This window comes from Oratosquilla oratoria, chromosome 15 (genome assembly GCF_046742065.1).
Source record: "Oratosquilla oratoria isolate Oo_2021 chromosome 15, ASM4674206v1, whole genome shotgun sequence".
Taxonomy (NCBI): domain Eukaryota; kingdom Metazoa; phylum Arthropoda; class Malacostraca; order Stomatopoda; family Squillidae; genus Oratosquilla; species Oratosquilla oratoria.
In genome coordinates, this window is record NC_134791.1 from 61,749,362 (window position 1) to 61,770,455 (window position 21,094).

At 40.7% G+C, this 21,094-nt stretch overlaps 1 protein-coding gene across 4 annotated transcripts in view; it reads right to left on the bottom strand.

Moving 5' to 3' along the window:
* ProRS-m (prolyl-tRNA synthetase 2-like protein, mitochondrial) overlaps positions 1-21,094 on the bottom strand; it is a 72,763-nt gene that overhangs the window by 41,050 nt on the left and 10,619 nt on the right. For all 4 annotated transcript variants that reach the window (XM_076198949.1, XM_076198951.1, XM_076198948.1 and 1 more), the window contains 2 exons: positions 14,185-14,362; positions 2,482-2,555 (listed from right to left, as the gene is read on the bottom strand). In XM_076198949.1, coding sequence (XP_076055064.1) covers positions 2,482-2,555; positions 14,185-14,362 — 252 coding nt within the window. The remainder of the gene's footprint in view (positions 1-2,481; positions 2,556-14,184; positions 14,363-21,094) is intronic.

The window sequence follows — 21,094 nt, forward strand, 5'->3', positions numbered from 1 at the left end:
ATGTATGGGGCAGAAACATGGAACATAAGAGAGAAGGAGTTTGAATGTGTTTGAGATGAAATGTCTGAGAAGTATGATAGGGATTACTAGGCTAGATAGAGTGAGAAATGAGGAGGTGAGGAGGAGAACAGGGGTGGAAAGGGAGCTGGGAGATAGGGTTGATGAAAGAGTATTAGGATGGTTTGGACAAATGGAAAGAATGAGTGAAGAAAGATTAGTAAAAGAAGTGTGGAAGGTGGAGGTGGAAGGAGTGAATATAAGGGGGCGTCCTAGGATGAGATGGATGGATGGGGTGAAAGGGGCTTTACAAAAGAGAGGAATGTCTGTAGTGGAAGGATGGGAGAGGACAGAAGATAGGGGTGAATGGAGAAGGGTTGTGTATAGATGAGGCATGAGGGGGAGTGGGTGGGTGATGGGGGTGAGGAAGTATGCATGAGAAAAAATTTGACGCAGCCCGAAGGGATTTCTCCCTGTCTTCTCCATTTCTGCATGAGGGAACAGAGAGGGGGGGTTGCCGAATCTATGAAGCAGCCTTGCTGTGGATGTGCTGTGTCTTATGACACTGCTTCTGACCCAGGGCAGTGGACAGGATGCAGAGATGACCCATCATCCAGGAGGTGCCAAGATAGGAGGGAGGGAGGATGGCCGAGGGGAGTGGAATATATGGGAAATGAAATGGGTGGGAGTGATTTCTATGCCTTTTTCTTTTTGACTACCCCCCATGTAAGGGGTAAAAAGCCTTTGGTATATGTATGTAAGTCTCTTACTATATTCTCCTTCTCTCTCATCACTTTAATAACTGTGTGCTTAGTGTGTTCTCTAAATTAAATTTTGCTATGCTCCTGAACCCTTTTCCAACCACTTACCTCTTTTTCTATGGACTCTTTATTCTTTTTATTATTATTCTTTAATTCCTCATTCTCATCCTTACTTCTTTTAACCGTCTTTTTAATTCTTCTATTTCTTTATTTAGGTTTTGGTTCTCCTTCTTTATATCTTCCAATTTATCAACTTTTTGTGTAATCAATGAAAGTTGACTGAACCTAACCTCCCATGATTCGTTCATTTTTGTTAGTTTTTCCTCTAGACTTGCTAATCGGGGGAGATTGTCATCTCCTCCCTCATTAAATCCATAGAAATAATTATCTCCAGTTTCTATTGCACTCCTCTTATCTATATTTCTAATTTTTATGCCTTTGCTACTTTCTTCGACTTCACCTCTATCGTCTGCGCATCTTTTGTTTACATTCCTTCTGACATCCGGGGCCCATTTGTCCCCTTCCTCATTTTCTTCAGTAATCCCTCCCCTTCTCCTTTTTCTTCACCTTCCCATTACACCACAAGCTTTCCCCTTCCCTACTAATACTACACAGGTACTCCCTTGTTGAAATCCGCAAAAATTGTTTTGTTTTTTTAAGTCCAATCTTCGCTGTCACTTCGACTGTCATGTGTATTTACCTAGTTGTATTATACGGGAAGGGAGCTATGCTCATAGTGACCCGTCTTTGTATCTTTCAGCATCAAGTTTTTTCTTAAAATCTTGAATAATATTGTGTGTATTTACCTAGTTGTATTTTACGGGAAGGGGAGCTATGCTCGTGGTGTCCTGTCTTCTTATCTCATTTTATCTAAACTATTTTTAAATTCATGTATTGTTTTTGCACACACCACTTTCTCATCTAACTTGTTCCAACTGTCTATTACTCTGTGAGGTAAACTGTTCTTTTTCAGATCTCTTCTGTAGCTGTCTTTCTTGATTTTCTTTCTGTGTCCTCTTGTATTTCTATCATCCCATTTTATCAGATTCTCTCTATCAATAATTTCTATGCCTTTCATGATTCTGTAAATAGCTATCAAATCTCCTCTCTCTCTTCTTTGCTCTAGTGTCTGTAGTTCAAGTTTTGCTAGTCTCTCTTCATATGATAGTTTTGAGAGTGTTGGTGCCAATTTTGTAATTGTTCTTTGTATTCTTTCAAGTTTTTTTTATACATTTTTTTGTACTTGGTGACCACATCGTTGCTGCATATTCCAATCTTGGTCTTATCAGAGTGATTAGAATTTTCTTCACCATTTCTTCATCCAGGTATGTAAATGCCACTTTGATTGTTCTTATTAAATTATAAGTTTCTCCAAAAATCTTATTTATATGTTTCTCAGGTGACATATTATTCATAACAATGACTCCCAGGTCTGTGTGTGTGTGCATGTGTGTAGTGGGGGGGAGGTTAGAGACCTCTTGTTCAGAATTTGTGTCTATCATTCTCATATGCTGTTTTATGGGAAGGACCTGCATTCTAAGGTTTTTGTCCAGAAAATGAGGTTGGCCATTTATTATGATTGTCAGGTACTTCTACGATCCATGGTAATTGGGATTAAGTAAATTCACTAACAACTTCTGAGGGAAAGCATTCTGTTAGTGGCACTAAAACAATATTTTCCTCTTACAAATTAATATAAAATAGTGCAGAATTCATTACTTACTGGACTCAGGACAAAATCTTTCTCATGACGATCCTTCACTTTTAACAATTCTGGACCCGTTGATTTCCATCTACCTGAAAAAGATAAATATACTTAATTACTATGATGGAATTAAGAGTAAGAGTAAAAACTATGATGGAATTATAGAAAAATTCCAACATTTGAAAAGGATCACATGTCTGAAAGATATTCAGAAACAGCTTTCCATATAGATGCATTAACTCCTAGAACAGCTCAGATGACATACCCCAAGTTAAGTAGGGTATGGAAATAATTGGAGAGATAGGAGCCCACAAGAGATGGGTCCTTTAATGTATACAATCAAATAAATTATTGTGTAGATTTGAGATTTGTATGGTGCAGTGTTAATAATAATAATAAAAAGGAAATTCAATGAGCACTAGGAGCCTTGGCCATCATACACAGATAACAATAATATCTTATCAATGATGCCAGAAGCAGGTATTGAAGAATCCTGCCTCAAGCTGATAAGCAGTAGCCTGCCTTTTACCTATGAGTCCCAACTCTACCCCTTTCATTTAAACAATGTTGTTGTTGTTCCCTAGACTGTCTGGCTGAGCAGTCCCTTTTCCTTGAGGAATGTCACAGCTGGAATGGGGTTTTTCCATGAATCCCTTAAAAGAGTGTACACCTATCCCCCAGCTATTGCGCGTTCAGCTATCGCATTTTATTGTTATCGTGCATACTTGAAAAGCTGATACAATTTCCATATCACACATCAAATTGGCTGCTATCGTGTGCCTCTAACCCAAATTTTCATATTATGCGGTGCGCGGCTGCTATCACGCGCCCCTGTGACGTCACAGGCAGTGGCCATCTTTGTTGGCTTGAGCTGCACGCTCATTGGTCAAGGGTTTGTTTACATGTACAGGCCACCACATTGCTCCTACACAGTGCACTGTGTATAAATGTTGGTACGTGATAGCTGCAAATTTTTTTGTAGAAGTGACATGTTACTTGTTCTCAGGCCCCACTCCGTGAATAAGAGAGTACTACAGTACATACAGTATTCAATTTCTTTCTGAACACTTCTGGAAAAATGTGACCCAAAAGACAATTCACCATGGGTGGCAAAATGTGTTGGAGGGTTTGCTGGAGGACTGGTGTGGGAGAGTGGAAGGTGAGCCACAGTCAGTGCAGGCCGAGGCAGAGGCAGCTGCACAAGAGGCCCGCCAAGTTCCTGGAGGAGGTTTTGAGGACACAACAGAGTGAAATCCTGGAAATGATACAGCCAGCCCCTGTTACAGTTACTATACATGCATGACTTATCCACACCAGACACCTCAGAAATACAAATCTCTTCCTACGCAGACGACATAACAATCACATGCACACATCGTAACACAGACAAAGCTGCAGAAATAATCCAGCCTTACCTTGACACACTCAACACATGGTTCATCACAAACAGACTCAAAATAGCTCCAACCAAATCTACAGCAACACTTCTCACCAACTGGACAAAAGAACACAAATACATACCTCATCTCTACATCAACAACACTCTAATACCACACACAAACACACCGAAAATTCTTGGTGTAACATACGATACATCCATGTCTTTCAAACAACACCTCACAAACATAAAAAACAAATGCACACCTAGACTTAACGCACTTAAGTCAATCACTGGAACAACATTTGGACAAAACAAAGAAACTAATATAACAATATACAAACAATGCATACACTCAGTGATGAATTATGCGAGTCCTGCATGGGCTCCTAATCTCAGTGAGACACACCACAACACCCTTCAAATCATACAAAACAAAGCCCTAAAAACAATTACAGGCTGCACAAATACAACACCTACAGACCATTTACACCATGAAACAAAAGTCCTCAAAGTCAAGGACCACCTCGACATGAGAGGCACACAAACACTTGCTGCAGCCACCACAAACACATCACACCCGCTACACTACATAGCAGAACACCCACACACACCAAGAAACATTAAAACTACACCCAAAGACCTTTATTACGCACAGATACTCTCTTCTCTTCCTCCACAACCACCAAATACCAGCCTCCGGAAACATATTCATAATCATATCACTCACCGCTCCATTAACACACTGAAAGACAACACACTGCTGCATGCCAGACCCCCTGATATCCACCCTTCTGAATCCTCTCTCCCACGAAAGGACAGAGTCCACTTGGCCAGACTGCGATGCGGTCACCACCTAGCACTTCTAAGCTACCAGAAGAGGCTGGATGGTGGTAACATCACAAACTGGCCATGTGGACTCTGTCCTTTTGGGGGAAAGAGGATGTAGAGGGATATATCATGGGGTCTGACATACAGCAATGTATTGTCTTTCAATTTGTTGAAACACACAGAACACTTCTCATAACACTAGAAATCAGTAAAGTTTTCAATGTCATACCCTGTCACAATCTCACAAACAAAATACACAGACATACACAATAATACCAAAAGATGGCAGGTAGAAATGCCTATATGTCATATAATGATAAATCATCATACACCAGAAACTTTAAGAATGTATTACCACAAGGTTCAGTTCTATACCCCACACTCTTTAACCTCTTCACTCTGGCCCAAAATCTCGCGGGCAGCATTAGCTGCCAAACGTGCGATGTTGCGTCATAATACTCGCATTATGAAAAATAAAGTAACCCCTGTAATGCTCGTTCTCTTTCACCCGTGAATTTTGATAACCATAGAAAATATGATGAAGCCAGTTTACAGAGTATGGGGGTCACGCAGGTACAACTACAATAAATATAATCAAGACGCCGATATGGCAGCCTCGCGTACCCACTTGCTCCTCATGACGCCTACGTAGGTGTCACCATATGGAAGGGGTTAATCTATACATGCATGATATACTCACACCTGATACCTCAGAAATACAAATCTTTTCTTATACAACCAACATTACCCTGGAACGACCTCTTAGCCATCTACAGGATTTTGAAAGGCAAGGAACACCTTGATAGAGAGGACTTATTAAAGTGGGACAGAGGAAAAACAAGAGGGCATGTAATGAAACTTAAAAAGGACTGCTACAGAAGAGACCTAAAAAAAGAATAGCTTCCCACACAGAGTCATAGATATCTGGAACAAACTGGATGAAAAAATAGTGTGTGCAAACACAATACAAGAATTTAAGAACAAACTTGATCTTGTGAGATACAAAAACGGGTCACCACAAGCATACTCCCCTTCCCGTAAAATACAACTAGGTAAATACATGCACACACCGTAACACAGACAAAGCTGCAGAAATACTACAACCATACCTCAATACATTCAATATCTGGTTTACTACAATTAAACTTAAAATAGCCACAACCAAATCTACAGCCACTTTTTTTACCAACTGGACAGTAGGACAAAGATACATATCACACCTTTATATCAACAACAGTCTCATACCACACACACTTACACCCAAGATTTTTGGCATAACATAACAATACATCCATGTCATTCAAACAACACATCACAAACATAAAGACTAAATGTACACCTAGACATAATGTGCTGCTTAATTCAATTGTAGGAACAACATTAGGAAAAACAAAGAAACTATTACTACAGTACATAAACAATGCATATGCACAGTGATAAATTATGTGAGCCCAGCATGGGCCCCTAATCTCACTAAAACATACCACAACACCCTTCCTTCAGCCAATACAAAACAAAGTCCTTATGACAACTGCAGACTGTACAAATACAGCACTTACGGACCATTTACACCATGAAAAAAAATTCCTCAAAGTCAAGGATCACCTTGACACGAGAGGCACACAAACACTTGCCGCACCCTCCACAAAAACAGCACATCTACTACACCAGTTAGAACATCCACACAAATCAAGAAACATCAAAACAACACCCAAATACCTATACCACACACAAACACTCTCTTCTCTTCCTCCATAATCACCAGACACCAGCCTCCAGAAGCATATCCATAATCATATCAATGACTGCTCAATCAGCAATGCTGTTGTTGGAGTCAGGTAAGAACTCCAAGCTCTTACTTAGTATGGTCTAATGTCTAATTTGTCTGTAATATTGTACATTGAATGATTGATTGTGTAGATTAAATTTTAGTGACCTTGGGCAAAGGGCAAGAACTAAAGATTAGATGCTGAGAGATACAAACATGGGTCACTGTGAGCATAGCTCCCCTTCCCATATAATACAACTAGGTAAATACCTGGTGACTTCTCTGTCTTGAGTATTGGCTCTGGTGTATTACCCATTTCTAATTCCCATGTATGGGGATTATCTATTATATGTGCCTAAAACATATGAATCTGTTTTCTTTAAAAAAAAAAGCATAGTCTCAGAGGTGACTTGATACAGGTCTTTAAGATTCTAAAGGAAATTGACATCAAAAGTGACAAAATTTTCACACTGAATGATAATCAGACAAGAAACAATGGGCTCAAACTGTCTGGAAATAGATTTAATTTGGAAGTAGGTAGAAACAATTTTGCCAACTGTGTAGTTAATGAATGGAATAAACTTCCTGCAGAGGCAGTGCAATGTATTTCAGTTTGAAGCTTTAAGAATAATTTAGATAAGCATCTAAGCAAGATGCTGTAATGACTATAATTTATTTTACATCATTTATTTTTTTGTTATAATTTGTCTGTTTACTTATCATTATTTGCTTGATTCTCATTCATTATTAGTTATATGTCAATCTATTATTATTCACTATTTACCTGTTTGTTTATTATTTAATTATACCTAGTTTTTATTTGTTCATTTATTTATTTATTTACCATTATTATGTTTTTTTCTGCATCCAACCTAGATATAGACCAAAAGGTCTCCTGTTGGCATGCTCTGCCTTTGTAATCCTTTGTGAAGTTGTACCTCCCATAGACCTTTGGCAACAAGAGGTCAAGGGTCACTAGGCATTTGGCGTGACCTAGGACCCCTTTTATGCAATACAAGACATGATTTGAAACTGACCAGAAGTGTTAATGATTCATGATTGGGGAGTGATATGAAATTTACAGTGTGAACTGTAAATGCAATGAAGCATGAGCTAAACCAAAGGGAGGGGACACATTCTATGAGAAAACCAGTCTCCCCTCAATGTGTACTTTCATATTTCCCTCCATTTCCCCTTACTTATCCCCCATGCCATACCCATAGTCAATGCATGCATCACCACACCAGAACAAAGACGAAAAAAATCACCAAGTGGCCCCAAGGCCAAGGTAGGTTGAAATACAATGTTTTAACCCCTTCGATACGATGACGCCTATGTAGGCGTCATGAGGAGCAAGTGGGTACACGAGGATGCCGATGTCGGCGTCTTGATTATATATATTGTAGTTGTACTTGCATGACCCCCATATTCTGTAAACTGGCTTCATCATATTTTCTATGGTTTTCAAAATTCATGGGTGAAAGAGAACGAGCAATACAGCGGTAACTTTATTTTTCATAATGTGAGTATTATGATGCAACATTGCACGTCTGGCAGCCCGCGAGATTTTGGCCCGTATTGAAGGGGTTAATGGAGAAGAAGAAAAAAAAAAAAAAAAAAAAAAAAAAAAATACTTGAAATAACTACATATTCACAAAGACACATGATGTTTTGTGGTGTCATTGTACTTTTTAGGGTTTGACGAGTCACTGCTGATCACAGGTATATAGTTTTATGCTTTCAATGTGAATGCTGTAATTCACAGAATACCCCAGAATTATTTTCTATGGTTTTCAAAATTCATGGGTGAAAGAGAACGAGCAATACAGCGGTAACTTTATTTTTCATAATGTGAGTATTATGACGCAACATTGCACGTCTGCCAGCTAATGCTGCCCGCGAGATTTTGGCCCGTATTGAAGGGGTTAATGGAAAAAAAAAAAAAAAAAAAAAAAAAAAATAAAAAAAAAAACTTCAAATAACTACATATTCACAAAGATACACAATGCTTTGTGATGCCATTATACTTTTCAGGGTTTGATGAGTCCCTGACAATCACAGGTATGTAGTTTTATGCTTTCAATGTGAATGTTGTAATTCACACAGTACCCCAGAATTAACTCAGTGGGGCAGTCACCTAGATTAAACTTACACTGTCAACATTATGTATTAAAAGGGATGGGAAATTTGTCGGAAGTCATAATATTCTCCACAGCAGAGTTATGTACACAGAAAAACAATAATTGCTTGTTCAAGAAAGGAGAGGGGTCTGATATCTGGAAATATACTGAAAAGAAGTGTAAATGAAAGTATGGAGAAAAAATAAACAAGGATGAAACCAAATATTTGGTTCATAATAGAAATAAAACTGCAATAGAAAGGAATGAGATGAGAGACTTAAGCAGAAGGTAGAAAAGGATTTGTTTTCTGTCATTTAAGTAAAATAATTAATGTGGGTACAGAGATTAATGCACTTCAGGGCAAGGTAGTGATGAGCAAAATATTTTGGACGGCTAGCAAAGTGGTTCTAATATATTTTTTATTTACATGTAGCTGAAGTCTAGTCTATGCAAGGATGGGTTGACAATTTCTATTTCCTTAAGAAAAGATGGTCATGTTGGAAATAATATATGTACAGTTACCTCTTCCTAGACTAGGTTCATAATAGGAAGAAATTGCAATAGAAAGGAATAAGATAAGATAGACTTCAGCAGGAGGTAGAAAAGAACTTTTATTTTCTCTGTCATGTGAGTAGTGCTGGTATTGACATGTATCTTGTTGCCAACAATGTTAACATAATAAGATTCTTTAATGTCTGTGATACATCAACAGAGAGGCTCTCGTTGACAAAAATGGGGTCTTTTTTTCAATGTCACACATACAAAGAAATGAAGAAAAGTAGCACGCAGTTGATACTTTAGGGTCTATATGGGGCACCCCTATGGACCAGAGTCACACATCATTTTGTCTATGATAGAGGAAAACTCTGTTCATAGAGAAATGATGACACTTTTATACTACGACTGTCCCTCCGTTATGCTGTCCCCCAACCCCTTGCTGCTGTCCTGTACCATTTCTCTGAGTATTCATTTTCTGCTGTGGGGGAATTCCCTGTGGTGGGGGAAAAGAATACTGCCACCAAGTATTTCCACTTGGATCGTAAGAGGCGAGAAGAAAGGGACGGGGAGTGGGACTAGGCATCCTTCTCCTTGTAGCCCCACAGGGGACATTCCTAAAAGAAAAAGTAAAAGCATAAGAGGGTCTGGGAGTTTTCCGACCAGCACCCTAAGGTTTGGGTCTTTTAATGTGCGTGGATGTGGTACAGATGAGAGTAAAAAGGAAGAGATAGGTAGTATGTTTGTGAGGAGAAAGATGGATGTGTTGGCTTTGAGTGAAACTAAGTTGAAAGGGAAGGGTGAGTGTAAGTTTGGGAGTGTAAGTGGGAGGTTATCAGGAGTGAAGAGAGGGCGAGGGAGGGAAGGGGTGGCTATTCTAGTAAGTGAAGAGATAGGTAAACGTGTAGTGGAGTGGAAGGAGGTTTCCTCAAGGATAATGTGGATGAAGGTAAAACTGGGAAAGGAGATGTGGGTCTTTGTAAGTGCATATGGGCCTGGCAGTGAGAAGAGTGTAGAAGAAAGGGAGGCCTTTTGGATAGATTTAAATGAGTGCATAGAGGATTTAGGGAGAAATGTCAATGTAATAGTACTGGGAGACCTTAATGCTAGGGTAGGAAATGGTCCAACTGATGGAGTGGTTGGGAAATGTGGAGTTCCAGGTTAAGAATCGTAGTGGAGAGTTGATGGTGGAAATGTGTCTAGAGAGTTGATGATAGCAAATACAGTGTTTCGGAAGAAAGTCAAGCATAAGTACACATGGGAGAGGGTGGTGGATGGAAGGGTGGTAGATAGAGTGTTAATGGATTATGTAGTGGTAAATAGGATTATGATAGGAAGAGTTAAGGATGTACATGTGCTAAGGGGAGAGGGTGGGGGAATATCAGATCATTTTTTGGTGGAAGGTAAGTTGAGAGTGGAGGATAGATGGAGAAAGACGAAAGGGACAAAAGGTAGGGAGGTGCTTAGAGTGAACTCTTTAAATGAAAAGGAAAAGGAGATGGAGTACAAGGAGAAGCTGAAGGAGTGGGAGGGAGTGAAGGATAGAGTAGAGCTGGGTGTGGAGGAGGAGTGGGGATGGTTCAAGGAGGGAGTCATAAAGTGTGCAAGGATGGTGTGTGGAACAAGAAGGACAGGAGGAAATAGAAGGAAGGGTAGTGAATGGTGGGATTAGGAAACAAAGAAAGTTGTAGAAGAGAAGAAGTGAGCTTTCACAGATTGGTTACAAAATAGGACGAGGGAGTCATATGAGAGGTACAAAGAAAAGAAAAGAGAAGTAAAGCAAAAGGTAAAGGAGGCAAAGGGGAGAGCAGATGTGAAGTGGGGTAAGAGTATGACAGAAAATTTTGAAAGTAATAACAAGATGTTTTGGAAAGAAATTAAGAGAGGAAGAGGAGGTGAATCAAGTAGAGACGAAAAGGTAAAAGGTGCAGATGGAGAGATGATAATGGAAGAGAAGGCAGTAAGGGGAAGATGGGCAGAATATTTTAGGGAGTTGCTAAATGTGAAGGAGGATAGGGAGGGAAAGATAGTTGCAGTGGGAAATGATAAGAAAATGACCGTGATGAGTGAGGGAAATGGAGGAGAAATACGGAAGGATGAAGTGAAGGCAGTTGTTAAGATGATGAAAGCAGGTAAGGCACCTGGTCTGGATGGATGCCATGCAGAATGTCTAAAAAAAGGAGGCACAGTGATGGTGGACTGGCTGGTGAGGTTGTTTAATGTTTGTTGGAGAGAGGGTAGAGTGCCAGAGGACTGGAGGAGTGCCTGTATAGTTCCACTTTACAAGGAAAAAGGGGACAAATGTGAATGTAGTAGTTTCAGAGGGATTAGCTTGTTAAGTGTAGTTGGGAAGGCTTATGGGAGGATCTTGATTGAGAGGATTAGGAGAGGAACAGAGGGAGTAATTGGTGAGGAACAGTGTGGATTTAGGACGGGTAGAGGTTGTGTAGATCAGATCTTTGTGGTAAGACAGATATGTGAGAAAGCTATAGGAAAAGGTAAGGATGTTTTTTGGGCTTTTATGGATCTGGAAAAGGCTTATGATAGGGTAGACAGAAAGGCACTGTGGGAGGGTATGCAGATATATGGGATAGGAGGAAAGCTTCTAGGAGCTGTCAAGAGTTTTTTTGAGAGTAGTAGAGCTTGTATCAGGATTAGAAATGGAGAGAGTGAGTGGTTCGAGGTAAAGGTGGGACTTTGTCAAGGATCCGTTATGTCGCCCTGGCTGTTCAACTTATACATGGATGGGGTAGTGCGAGAGGTAAATGCAAGGGTAGTGGGTCAGGGATTGGAGATGGTTAAAGAAAATGGTGAAAAGTGGGAGGTGAGCCAGCTGTTGCTTGCAGACGATACTGCACTTGTGGCAGGATCGGAGGAGGGATTGAGGAAGTTGGTGACAGAGTTTGGGAGAGTATGTGATAGAAGAAAGCTGAAGATAAATGTGGGTAAAAGTAAGGTGATGAGATGTACAAGGGGTGAAAGTGGCAGTAGACTGGAAGTGAGCATTTAGGGAGAGCGACTGGAGGAAGTAGATAGTTTTAGATACTTGGGTGCAAATGTGGCTAGAAAAGGTGGAGTGAAGGTGGAGGTAGAATGTAGATTGAGAGAAGCGAGTAAATGCCTTGGTGGATTAAAAAGTGTAATGAGGAATAGACATTTGGGAATGGATGATAAGAGGAGACTGTATGAAGGAGTGATTGTGCCAACAGCACTGTATGGGGCAGAAACATGGAACATAAGAGAGGAAGAGAGGAGTTTGAATGTGTTTGAGATGAGGTGTCTGAGAAGCATGATGGGGGTTACTAGGCTAGATAGAGTGAGAAATGAGGAGGTGAGGAGGAGAACAGGGGTGGAAAGGGGGTTGGGAGATAGGGTTGATGAAAGAGTATTAGGATGGTTTGGACACATGGAAAGAATGAGTGAAGAAAGACTAGTAAAAGAGGTATGGAAGGCAGATGTGGAGGGAATGAACATAAGGGGACGTCCTAGGATGAGGTGGATGGATGGGGTGAAGGGGGCTTTAGGGAAGAGGGGAATATCTGTTGAGGAAGGACGGGAGAGGACAGAAGACAGGGGTGAATGGAGAATGGTTGTATATGGATGATGGTGTGATGCATGAGGTGGAATGGGCGGGGGGAGGGGGGGAGGTAGTATGTGTGAGCAAAATTTGACGCAGCCTGAAGGGATTTCTCCCCATCTTCTCCTTTTATGCATGGAGGGACGGAGAGGGGGGGTCGCCGATTTAATGAAGCGGCCTTGCTGTGGATGTGCTGTGTCTTGCGACACTGCTTCTGACCCAGGGCAGTGGACAGGGTGCAGGGATGACCCGTCATCCAGGAGGTGCTAAGATAAGAGGGAGGGTGGAGGGGTGTGGAGTGTATTCAGGAATGGAATGGGTGGGAATGATTTTATGCCTTTTCCTTTTTGGCTACCTCCCTTGTAAGGGGGAAAAAGCCTTGGTATATGTATGTACACACTGATTAAATGAAGCTACCTTGCCATGGATGTGCTGTGTCTTGCTGCATTGCTTCTAACCCAGGGCAATTGGCAATATGCAGGGATGACCCATCATCCAGGAGGAGCCAAGAAAAGAGGGAAGGAGAGAGGGGTGGAGATGAAATGGGTGGGAGTGGAATTATGCCTTTTGACTTTGGCTACCTCCCTTATAATGGAGAAAAAGCCCTTGGTATATGTATGTATGTATGTACAAACCTGTGAAGAGGAAGAGGAGCTGGTTGTGGAAGCACTTTGGATTTATGAAGACAAAATTAAAAATTGATGAGGAGAAAACTATTGGCAAGATATACAGGGCAAAATTAGTGGCAATACAAGCACGATGGCTCCTCACCTGACCATTGATCACCACGAGGTGGTTGCCACATCAGGTCTAGTCAAGAAAACCACTGGAGGAAAAGGTAAGTCCAGTCTTGTCAAGTTGGTTCTTTATTTCTATCAAATATCAGTAATTCGCAAATATCTGTAATTCAATCAATCATGTCATATTGACCAATTACACAATGAATAATAATAGAATTATCATCATTACTATCAATCTTAAATGGTGTGAGTTTGAGTGTGATTTGTTTTCCATATCTTTTCAGCAAGAATTTTGATGATAATGAATGTCTACATATGTCGTCATGAATTTTTTTGGTTGATATGTCAACGAAGATTTTTTTTATTCCAATACCAGCACTACATGTCAGTAAAATAAACCATGTTGGAGCAGAGACAAATCAAGGTAGTGATGACAAAAATACTTTTAAAGGCTAGCAAAATGGTTATAATTTATTCTTTTTTACCTGTGGCTCCAGTGATCTATGCAAGGATAGACTAGCAATTTCTATTTTGTCAAGAAAAGATGATGTTGAAAAGAATATATGTACAGTTACTTCTGCCTTGACAAGGCTGCTCTGTGCCAACCATAGCATGCTAGACTCAAATTCATATCAAATTGTATTACCCCTTAATTGCCTCCTCTCCTCCCATCCCACAGCAGTTCAAACTTCTGTGATTCTGTGTCTGACTCATTGTAGTCAGCTCAAAATGACAGCCTTCTAGGAGAGGTATCTGAACTCTATACATGCATTAAACATCTGGTGTACATATGGATACATTCTTTCCTTCACCTGTCTTTTTCCATAGGTGGCCACTAGTTAAAATTGGTAAAGCTATCTTCTGAGCACCAATATATGACATTTCTTCATCAATCGATTTATTTAGCTTCTCCAGGGCCCTGAGACCAAGTGGAAGAAGGGCATACATTCCATTGCTCCTGGGATGAAGGGCTCCAAGTTCTGTCATAAGCTGAAATAAAAGACAGAAAATGTGCAGTAGTATACGTAATGTATATATCAAAATGGGAAGGATGAATGAATGGGTATTATTTGTTTATTTTGGAGTGTACTAGGACTTTGGTACACTCCTTATATGAGAAAAGGGCTTTTGGTGTGTGTGTTTGTGTGTGTTTTTTACCAAAATGGACTTAATTATAGTATACAAGAAAGGAGAAATGCTCGTGGGTGTCTCCTGATCTCCAATCTATTGTATCCAGTGTCACATAAATGTTCACATGTTTATAGATGGTAGTAAGCTGTCTTACTTCTATGTTTTCTATTATTTTGGTACTTTGCTACATTTTGTACCACTTATGTTGCTGCTCTCAGTTGCATTTGGTGGCCATATGACACATAGGTGTTAACCTAGTTGTGTTTGTGGTATTATGTATAATTATATATATATATATATATATATATATATATATATATATATATATATATATATATATATACCCATCTAGCTGCATGTTATTGTGGCAAAGTAGCATGCAGCTGATACTTTAGGGTCTTTATGGGGTGCCCCTATGGACCAGAGCCACACATCATTTTGTCTGTGATAGAGGAAGACTGTTGATAGAGAAATTATGACACTTTTATTATACTCCAATTGTCCCTCTGTTATGCTGTCCCCCAACATTATCCTGTACCATTTCTCTGAATATTCATTTCCTTTTTTTGCCTACCTTGTGGTGGGGGAAAAGAATGCTGCCACCAAGTTTTCCTACTTGAGTCGTATAAGGTGACAAAAAAACGGGACGGGGGTTAGGACTAGAAATCCTGCTACCTGTAGCCCCACAGGTGATATTCCTAAAAAAAGTACAGGCACAAGAGGGTCTAGTTTTCTACAGGGCCTTCCCTGTGGTGGGGGAAAAGAATGCTGCCACCAAGTTTTCCTACTTGAGTCGTATGAGGTGACAAAAAACGGGATGGGGGTTAGGACTAGAAATCCTGCTACCTGTAGCCCCACAGGTGATATTCCTAAAAAAAGTACAGGCACAAGAGGGTCTAGTTTTCTGACCAGTATCCTAAGGTTTGGGTCTTTTAATGGATGTGGTACAGATGAAAGTAAAAGGGAAGAGACAGGCAGTATGTTTATGAGAAGATGGATGTGTTGGCACTGAGTGAAACTAAGTTGAAAGGGAGGGGCAAATGTGAGTTTGGGAGTGTAGTTGGGAGGTTCTCAGGAGTGAAGAGGGGATGAGGGAGAGAAGGGGTGGCTATAGTAGTAGGTAAAGAGATAGGGAAGTGTGTAGTGGAGTGTAAGGAGGTTTCTTCAAGGTTAATGTGGATGTGGGTGAAACTGGGAAGGGAGATGTGGGTTTTTGTAAGTGTGTATAGGCCTGGTAGTGAGAAGAGCGTAGAGGAAAGGGAGGCATTTTGGATGGATTTAAATGGGTGCATAGAGGGATTAGGGAGAAATGTCAATGTAGTTATATTGGGAGTCCTTAATGCTAGGGTAGGAAATGAAGAAATAGAGTGATTGGGAAGTATGGAGTTCCAGGAAAAAAATCATAGTGGAGGGTTGTTGTTGTTGTTTCCTAGACTGTCTGTCCGAGCAGTCCCGTTAGTGGAGGGTTGATGGTGGAGATGTGTCTCAAAAGAGAGTTGATGAAAGCAAATACAGTGTTTAGGAAGAAGGTCAAGCATAAGTACACATGGGAGAGGGTGGTGGATGGAAGGGTGGCTGATAGAGTGTTAATGGACTATATAGTGGTGACCAGGAGTATAGTAGGAAAAGTTAAGGATGTACACATTCTAAGGGGAGAGAGTGGGGGAATATCTGATCATTTTTGGGTGGAAAGTAAGTTGAGAGTGGAGAATAAGGTGGAGAAGAGAGGAAAAGGGCAGAAAGGAGGTACTTAGAGTGAACTGCTTAAATGAGAAAGAAAAGGAGAAGTATAAGAAGCTGAGAGAGGAGTGGGAGGAAGTGAAGGATAGAGTAGAACTAGAAGTGGAGGAGAAATGGGAATGGTTCAAGGAGGTTGGGAGGAAATAGAAGGGTAGTGAGTGGTGGTATGAGGAAGTGAAGAAGGGTGTAAAAGAGAAGAAGCAGGCTTTCATAGATTGGTTACAAATTTGGATGGGGGAATCATATGAGAGGCACAAAGTAAAGAGAAGAGAAGTAAAGCATAAGATAAAGGAGGCAAAGAGGAGAGCAGATGTGAAATGGGGTAAGAGTATGACAGAAAATTTTGAAAGTAATAAAAATAAATTTTGGAAAGAAATTAAAAGAGGAAGAGGAGGTAAATCAAGTAGAGAAGAAAAAGTAAAAGCTGCAGATCGAGAGATGATAATGGAAGAGAAGGCAGTGAGAGGACAGTGGGCAGAATATTTTAGGGAGTTGCTAAATGTGAAGGAGGATAGGGAGGGAAAGATAGTTGCAGTGGGAAGCGCTAAGAAAATGATAGTGATGAGTGAGGAAATGGAGGAGAAACAAGGAGAGATGAAGTGAAACCAGCTATTAAGATGATGAGAGTAGGTAAGGCACCTGGGTTGGATGGATGCCATGCAGAGTGTCTGAAGAAAGGAGGTACAGTGATGGTGGATTGGCTGGTGAGGTTATTTAATGTTTGTTTAAGAGAGGGTAGAGTGCCAGAAGACTGGAGGAGTGCCTGTATAATTCCACTTTACAAGGGAAAAGGGGACAAGTGTGAGTGTAGTAGTTTCAGAGTGATCAGTTTGTTAAGTGTAGTTGGGAAGGCTTATGGGAGGGTCTTGGTTGAGAGGATTAGGAGAGGAACAGAGGGAGTAATTAGTGAGGAACAGTGTGGGTTTTGGACAGGTAGGGGTTGTGTAGATCAGATCTTTGTGGTAAGACAGATATGTGAGAAAGCTATAGAAAAAGGTAAGGATATTTTTAGGGCTTTTATGGATCTGGAAAAGGCTTTTGACAGGGTAGGCAGGAAGGCACTGTGGGAGGTTTTGCAGATATATGGGATAGGAGGAAAACTGTTAAGAGCAGTCAAGAGTTTTTACAAGAGTAGTAGAGCTTGTGTTAGGATTACAAATGGAGAGAGTGAGTGGTTCGAGATAAAGGTGGGACTTCATCAGGGATGTGTTATATTGTCCTGGCTGTTCAATTTATACATGGATGGGGTGGTGCGAGAGGTGAATGCAAGGATAAAGGGTCGGGGATTGGAAATGGTTAAAGAAAATGGAGAAAAGTGGGAGATAATCCAGTTGTTATTTGCTGATGACACTACGCTTGTAGCAGGATCAGAGGAGGGATTGAGAAAGTTAGTGACAGAGTTTGGGAAGGTGTGTAAAAGAAGAAAGTTGAAGGTAAATGTGGGTAAAAGTAAGGTGATGAAATGTACAAGGGGAGAGAGTGGCAGCAGGCTGGAAAAGGCTTTTGACAGGGTAGGCAGGAAGGCACTGTGGGAGGTTTTGCAGATATATGGGATAGGAGGAAAACTGTTAAGAGCAGTCAAGAGTTTTTACAAGAGTAGTAGAGCTTGTGTTAGGATTACAAATGGAGAGAGTGAGTGGTTCGAGATAAAGGTGGGACTTCATCAGGGATGTGTTATATTGTCCTGGCTGTTCAATTTATACATGGATGGGGTGGTGCGAGAGGTGAATGCAAGGATAAAGGGTCGGGGATTGGAAATGGTTAAAGAAAATGGAGAAAAGTGGGAGATAATCCAGTTGTTATTTGCTGATGACACTGCACTTGTAGCAGGATCAGAGGAGGGATTGAGAAAGTTAGTGACAGAGTTTGGGAAGGTGTGTAAAAGAAGAAAGTTGAAGGTAAATGTGGGTAAAAGTAAGGTGATGAAATGTACAAGGGAGAGAGTGGCAGCAGGCTGGAAGTGAGTATTAAGGGAGAGAGACTGGAGGAAGTAGATAGTTTTAGATATTTGGGTGCAAATGTGGCAGGAAAGGGAGGAGTGGGGGATGGAGGTAGATTGTAGATTGAGAGAATCAAGTAAATGCCTTGGGGGATTAAAAAGTGTCATAAGGAATAGACATTTGGGAATGGATGCCAAGAGGAGATTATATGAAGGAGTGATTGTGCCAACAGCACTGTATGGGGCAGAAACATGGAACATAAGAGAGGAAGAGAGGAGTTTGAATGTGTTTGAGATGAAATGTCTGAGAAGTATGATAGGGGTTACTAGGCTAGATAGAGTGAGAAATGAGGTGATGAGGAGGAGAACGGGTGGAAAGGGAGTTGGGAGATAGGGTTGATGAAAGAGTATTAGGATGGTTTGGACACATGGAAAGAATGAGTGAAGAAAGATTAGTAAAAGAGGTGTGTAAGGCAGAGGTGGAAAGAGTGAACATGAAGGGGCATTCTAGGATGAGATGGATGGATGGGGTAAAAGGGGCATTGCAAAAGAGGGAAATGCCTGTTAAGGAAGGACGGGAGAGGACAGAAGATGGGGTGAATGATGAATGATTGTGTATGGATGATGCTGTGATGCATGAGGGGGAGTGGATGAGGGATGGGGGATGGGGGTGAGGGAGTATGTTTGAGAAATGAATTGATGCAGCCCAAAGGGATTTCTCCCCGTCTTCTCCTTTTCTGCATGAGGGGACAGAGAGGGGGGGGGGGTCGCTGAATTAATGAAGCGACCTTGCTATGGATGTGCTATGTCTTGCGACACTGCTTCTGATCCAGGGCAGTGGCCAAGATGCTGGGATGACCTGTCATTCAGGAGGTGCCAAGATAAGAGGGAGGGAAGAGGGTAGAGGGGAGTGGAGTATGTAGGGGATGGAATGGGTGGGAGTGGTTTCTATGCCTTATCTTTTGGCTACCTCCCATGTAAGGGGGAAAAAGCCTTTGGTATATGTATGTATATATGTATGTATATATATATATATATTAATATATATATATATATATTATATATATATATATATATATATATATATATATATACCAAGAACTTTTCCCCCCTTATAAGGTAAATAGCCAAGTCAAAAGGCACGTACCCACTTCCACCCATTCCACTCCCATCCACCTCCCTTTCCTCCCTCTCATCTTAGCTCCTCATAGATGAAAAGGTCATCCATGTATAAACCCTACTGCCCTGGGTCAGAAGCAATGCAGCAAAACATAGTACAGTAATACCTCTCATTAACGGACTAAAGGGGGGGGGTAATGGTGTCCGTTGATGTGAATAATCCATTGATTTGAAGTGGTTTTTGGGTGGCATAGTGATTGCACTCACTAAACAACAGCACCAAAAACACCGCAAACACAGCTAATTAACATCCGTTAATGAGAGGTCTCACTGTACATCCATAGCAAAGCTGCTTTACTCAATCAGCAACCCCCCTCTCTGTCCCCTCATATGGAAAATTGAAGAGAGAGAAATCCCTTCAGGCTGCATCAAAATATCATTCACACACAACTTCTCCCTACTCCCCCCCATTCCCTACCCCCTCCCATCCTTGCATCACAGTATCATCTATACACAGCTATTTTCCATTCACCACTATATCCTGCCTGCTCACTTCCTTATTCAACAGATATTCCTCTCTTGGTTAAAGCCCCTTTCACTCCATCCATCCATCTCATCCTCAGTTGTTCCCTAAGTTCATTCCATCCACACCTCTTTCACTAATCTTTCTTCACTCATTCTCACCATGTGTCCAAACTATCCCAATACTCTTTCATCAGCTGTATCTGCTATTTCCTTTTCCACTCCCACTCTCCTCCTCATCTCAATTCTCTATCTAACCTAGTAATCCCTACCATATATAGACATTTCATATCAAACACATTTAACTTCTCTCTGCCTCAAATTCCAAGTATCCACCCCATACAGTGTCATCATCACAATCACCCCTTCAGAATATAATCTCATTGGATCTATTCCCAGATGACTATTTCTCATGACACTTTTTGATACCCCATGGCATTCATTTGCTTCTCTCAATGTACAATTTACCTCCACCTCCCCTACCCCCCTTTCCTGCTGTGACCTCAAATACCGAAAACTACCGACTTCCTCCAGCCCCTTTTAGATTTACTTTCAACTGCCATCCTCTCCCCTAGTATATGTATATATATATACAGACGCTCCTCTAATTATGTTCATTCGTTTTACGTTTTTTCAATTTTACGTTTGAACTGACTGTAAAAAAAATTGTATTTTTATTTGAGTGAATTTTTTAGTTTAGCGCGCTCATCGTAGTTCAAACGATACTTACATATGATGCTGCGTCCATTGTTTACATGGCACAAACGACAGACTGAATGTGCCTTGCCTCCTCAACCTCCTCCCCCTCCTCCACCATCTCAATTTATGTTGCTTGAATTTAATTTATTTGAAATCAATGTTATTATTTTACAATGTTATGTTTATAATTAATTATTTAGGGGTGTTTTATAAGATACGGTAATAGAATTTATGGATGTATAGTACAGTAACAACTTACGTTCATTTTCACGTTACGTTCGGCCGTTTGGAACCTAAAACGTAAGTTAAGGAGTGTCTGTATATATATATATATATATATATACACACATACAGGTGATCCTCGCTACACGAAAATTCACTACAGACGCTCCTCTACTTACGTTCATTCATTTTACATTTTTTCGATTTTATGTTTGAACTGACTGTAAAAAAAAAAAAAAAAAAAAAAAAAGAATTTTTGAGTTTAGCGCTCTCTCCGTAGTACGAGACGTTCAAACGATACTTACGCATGACGCTGCGTCCATTGTTTACATGGCACAAACGACAGACTG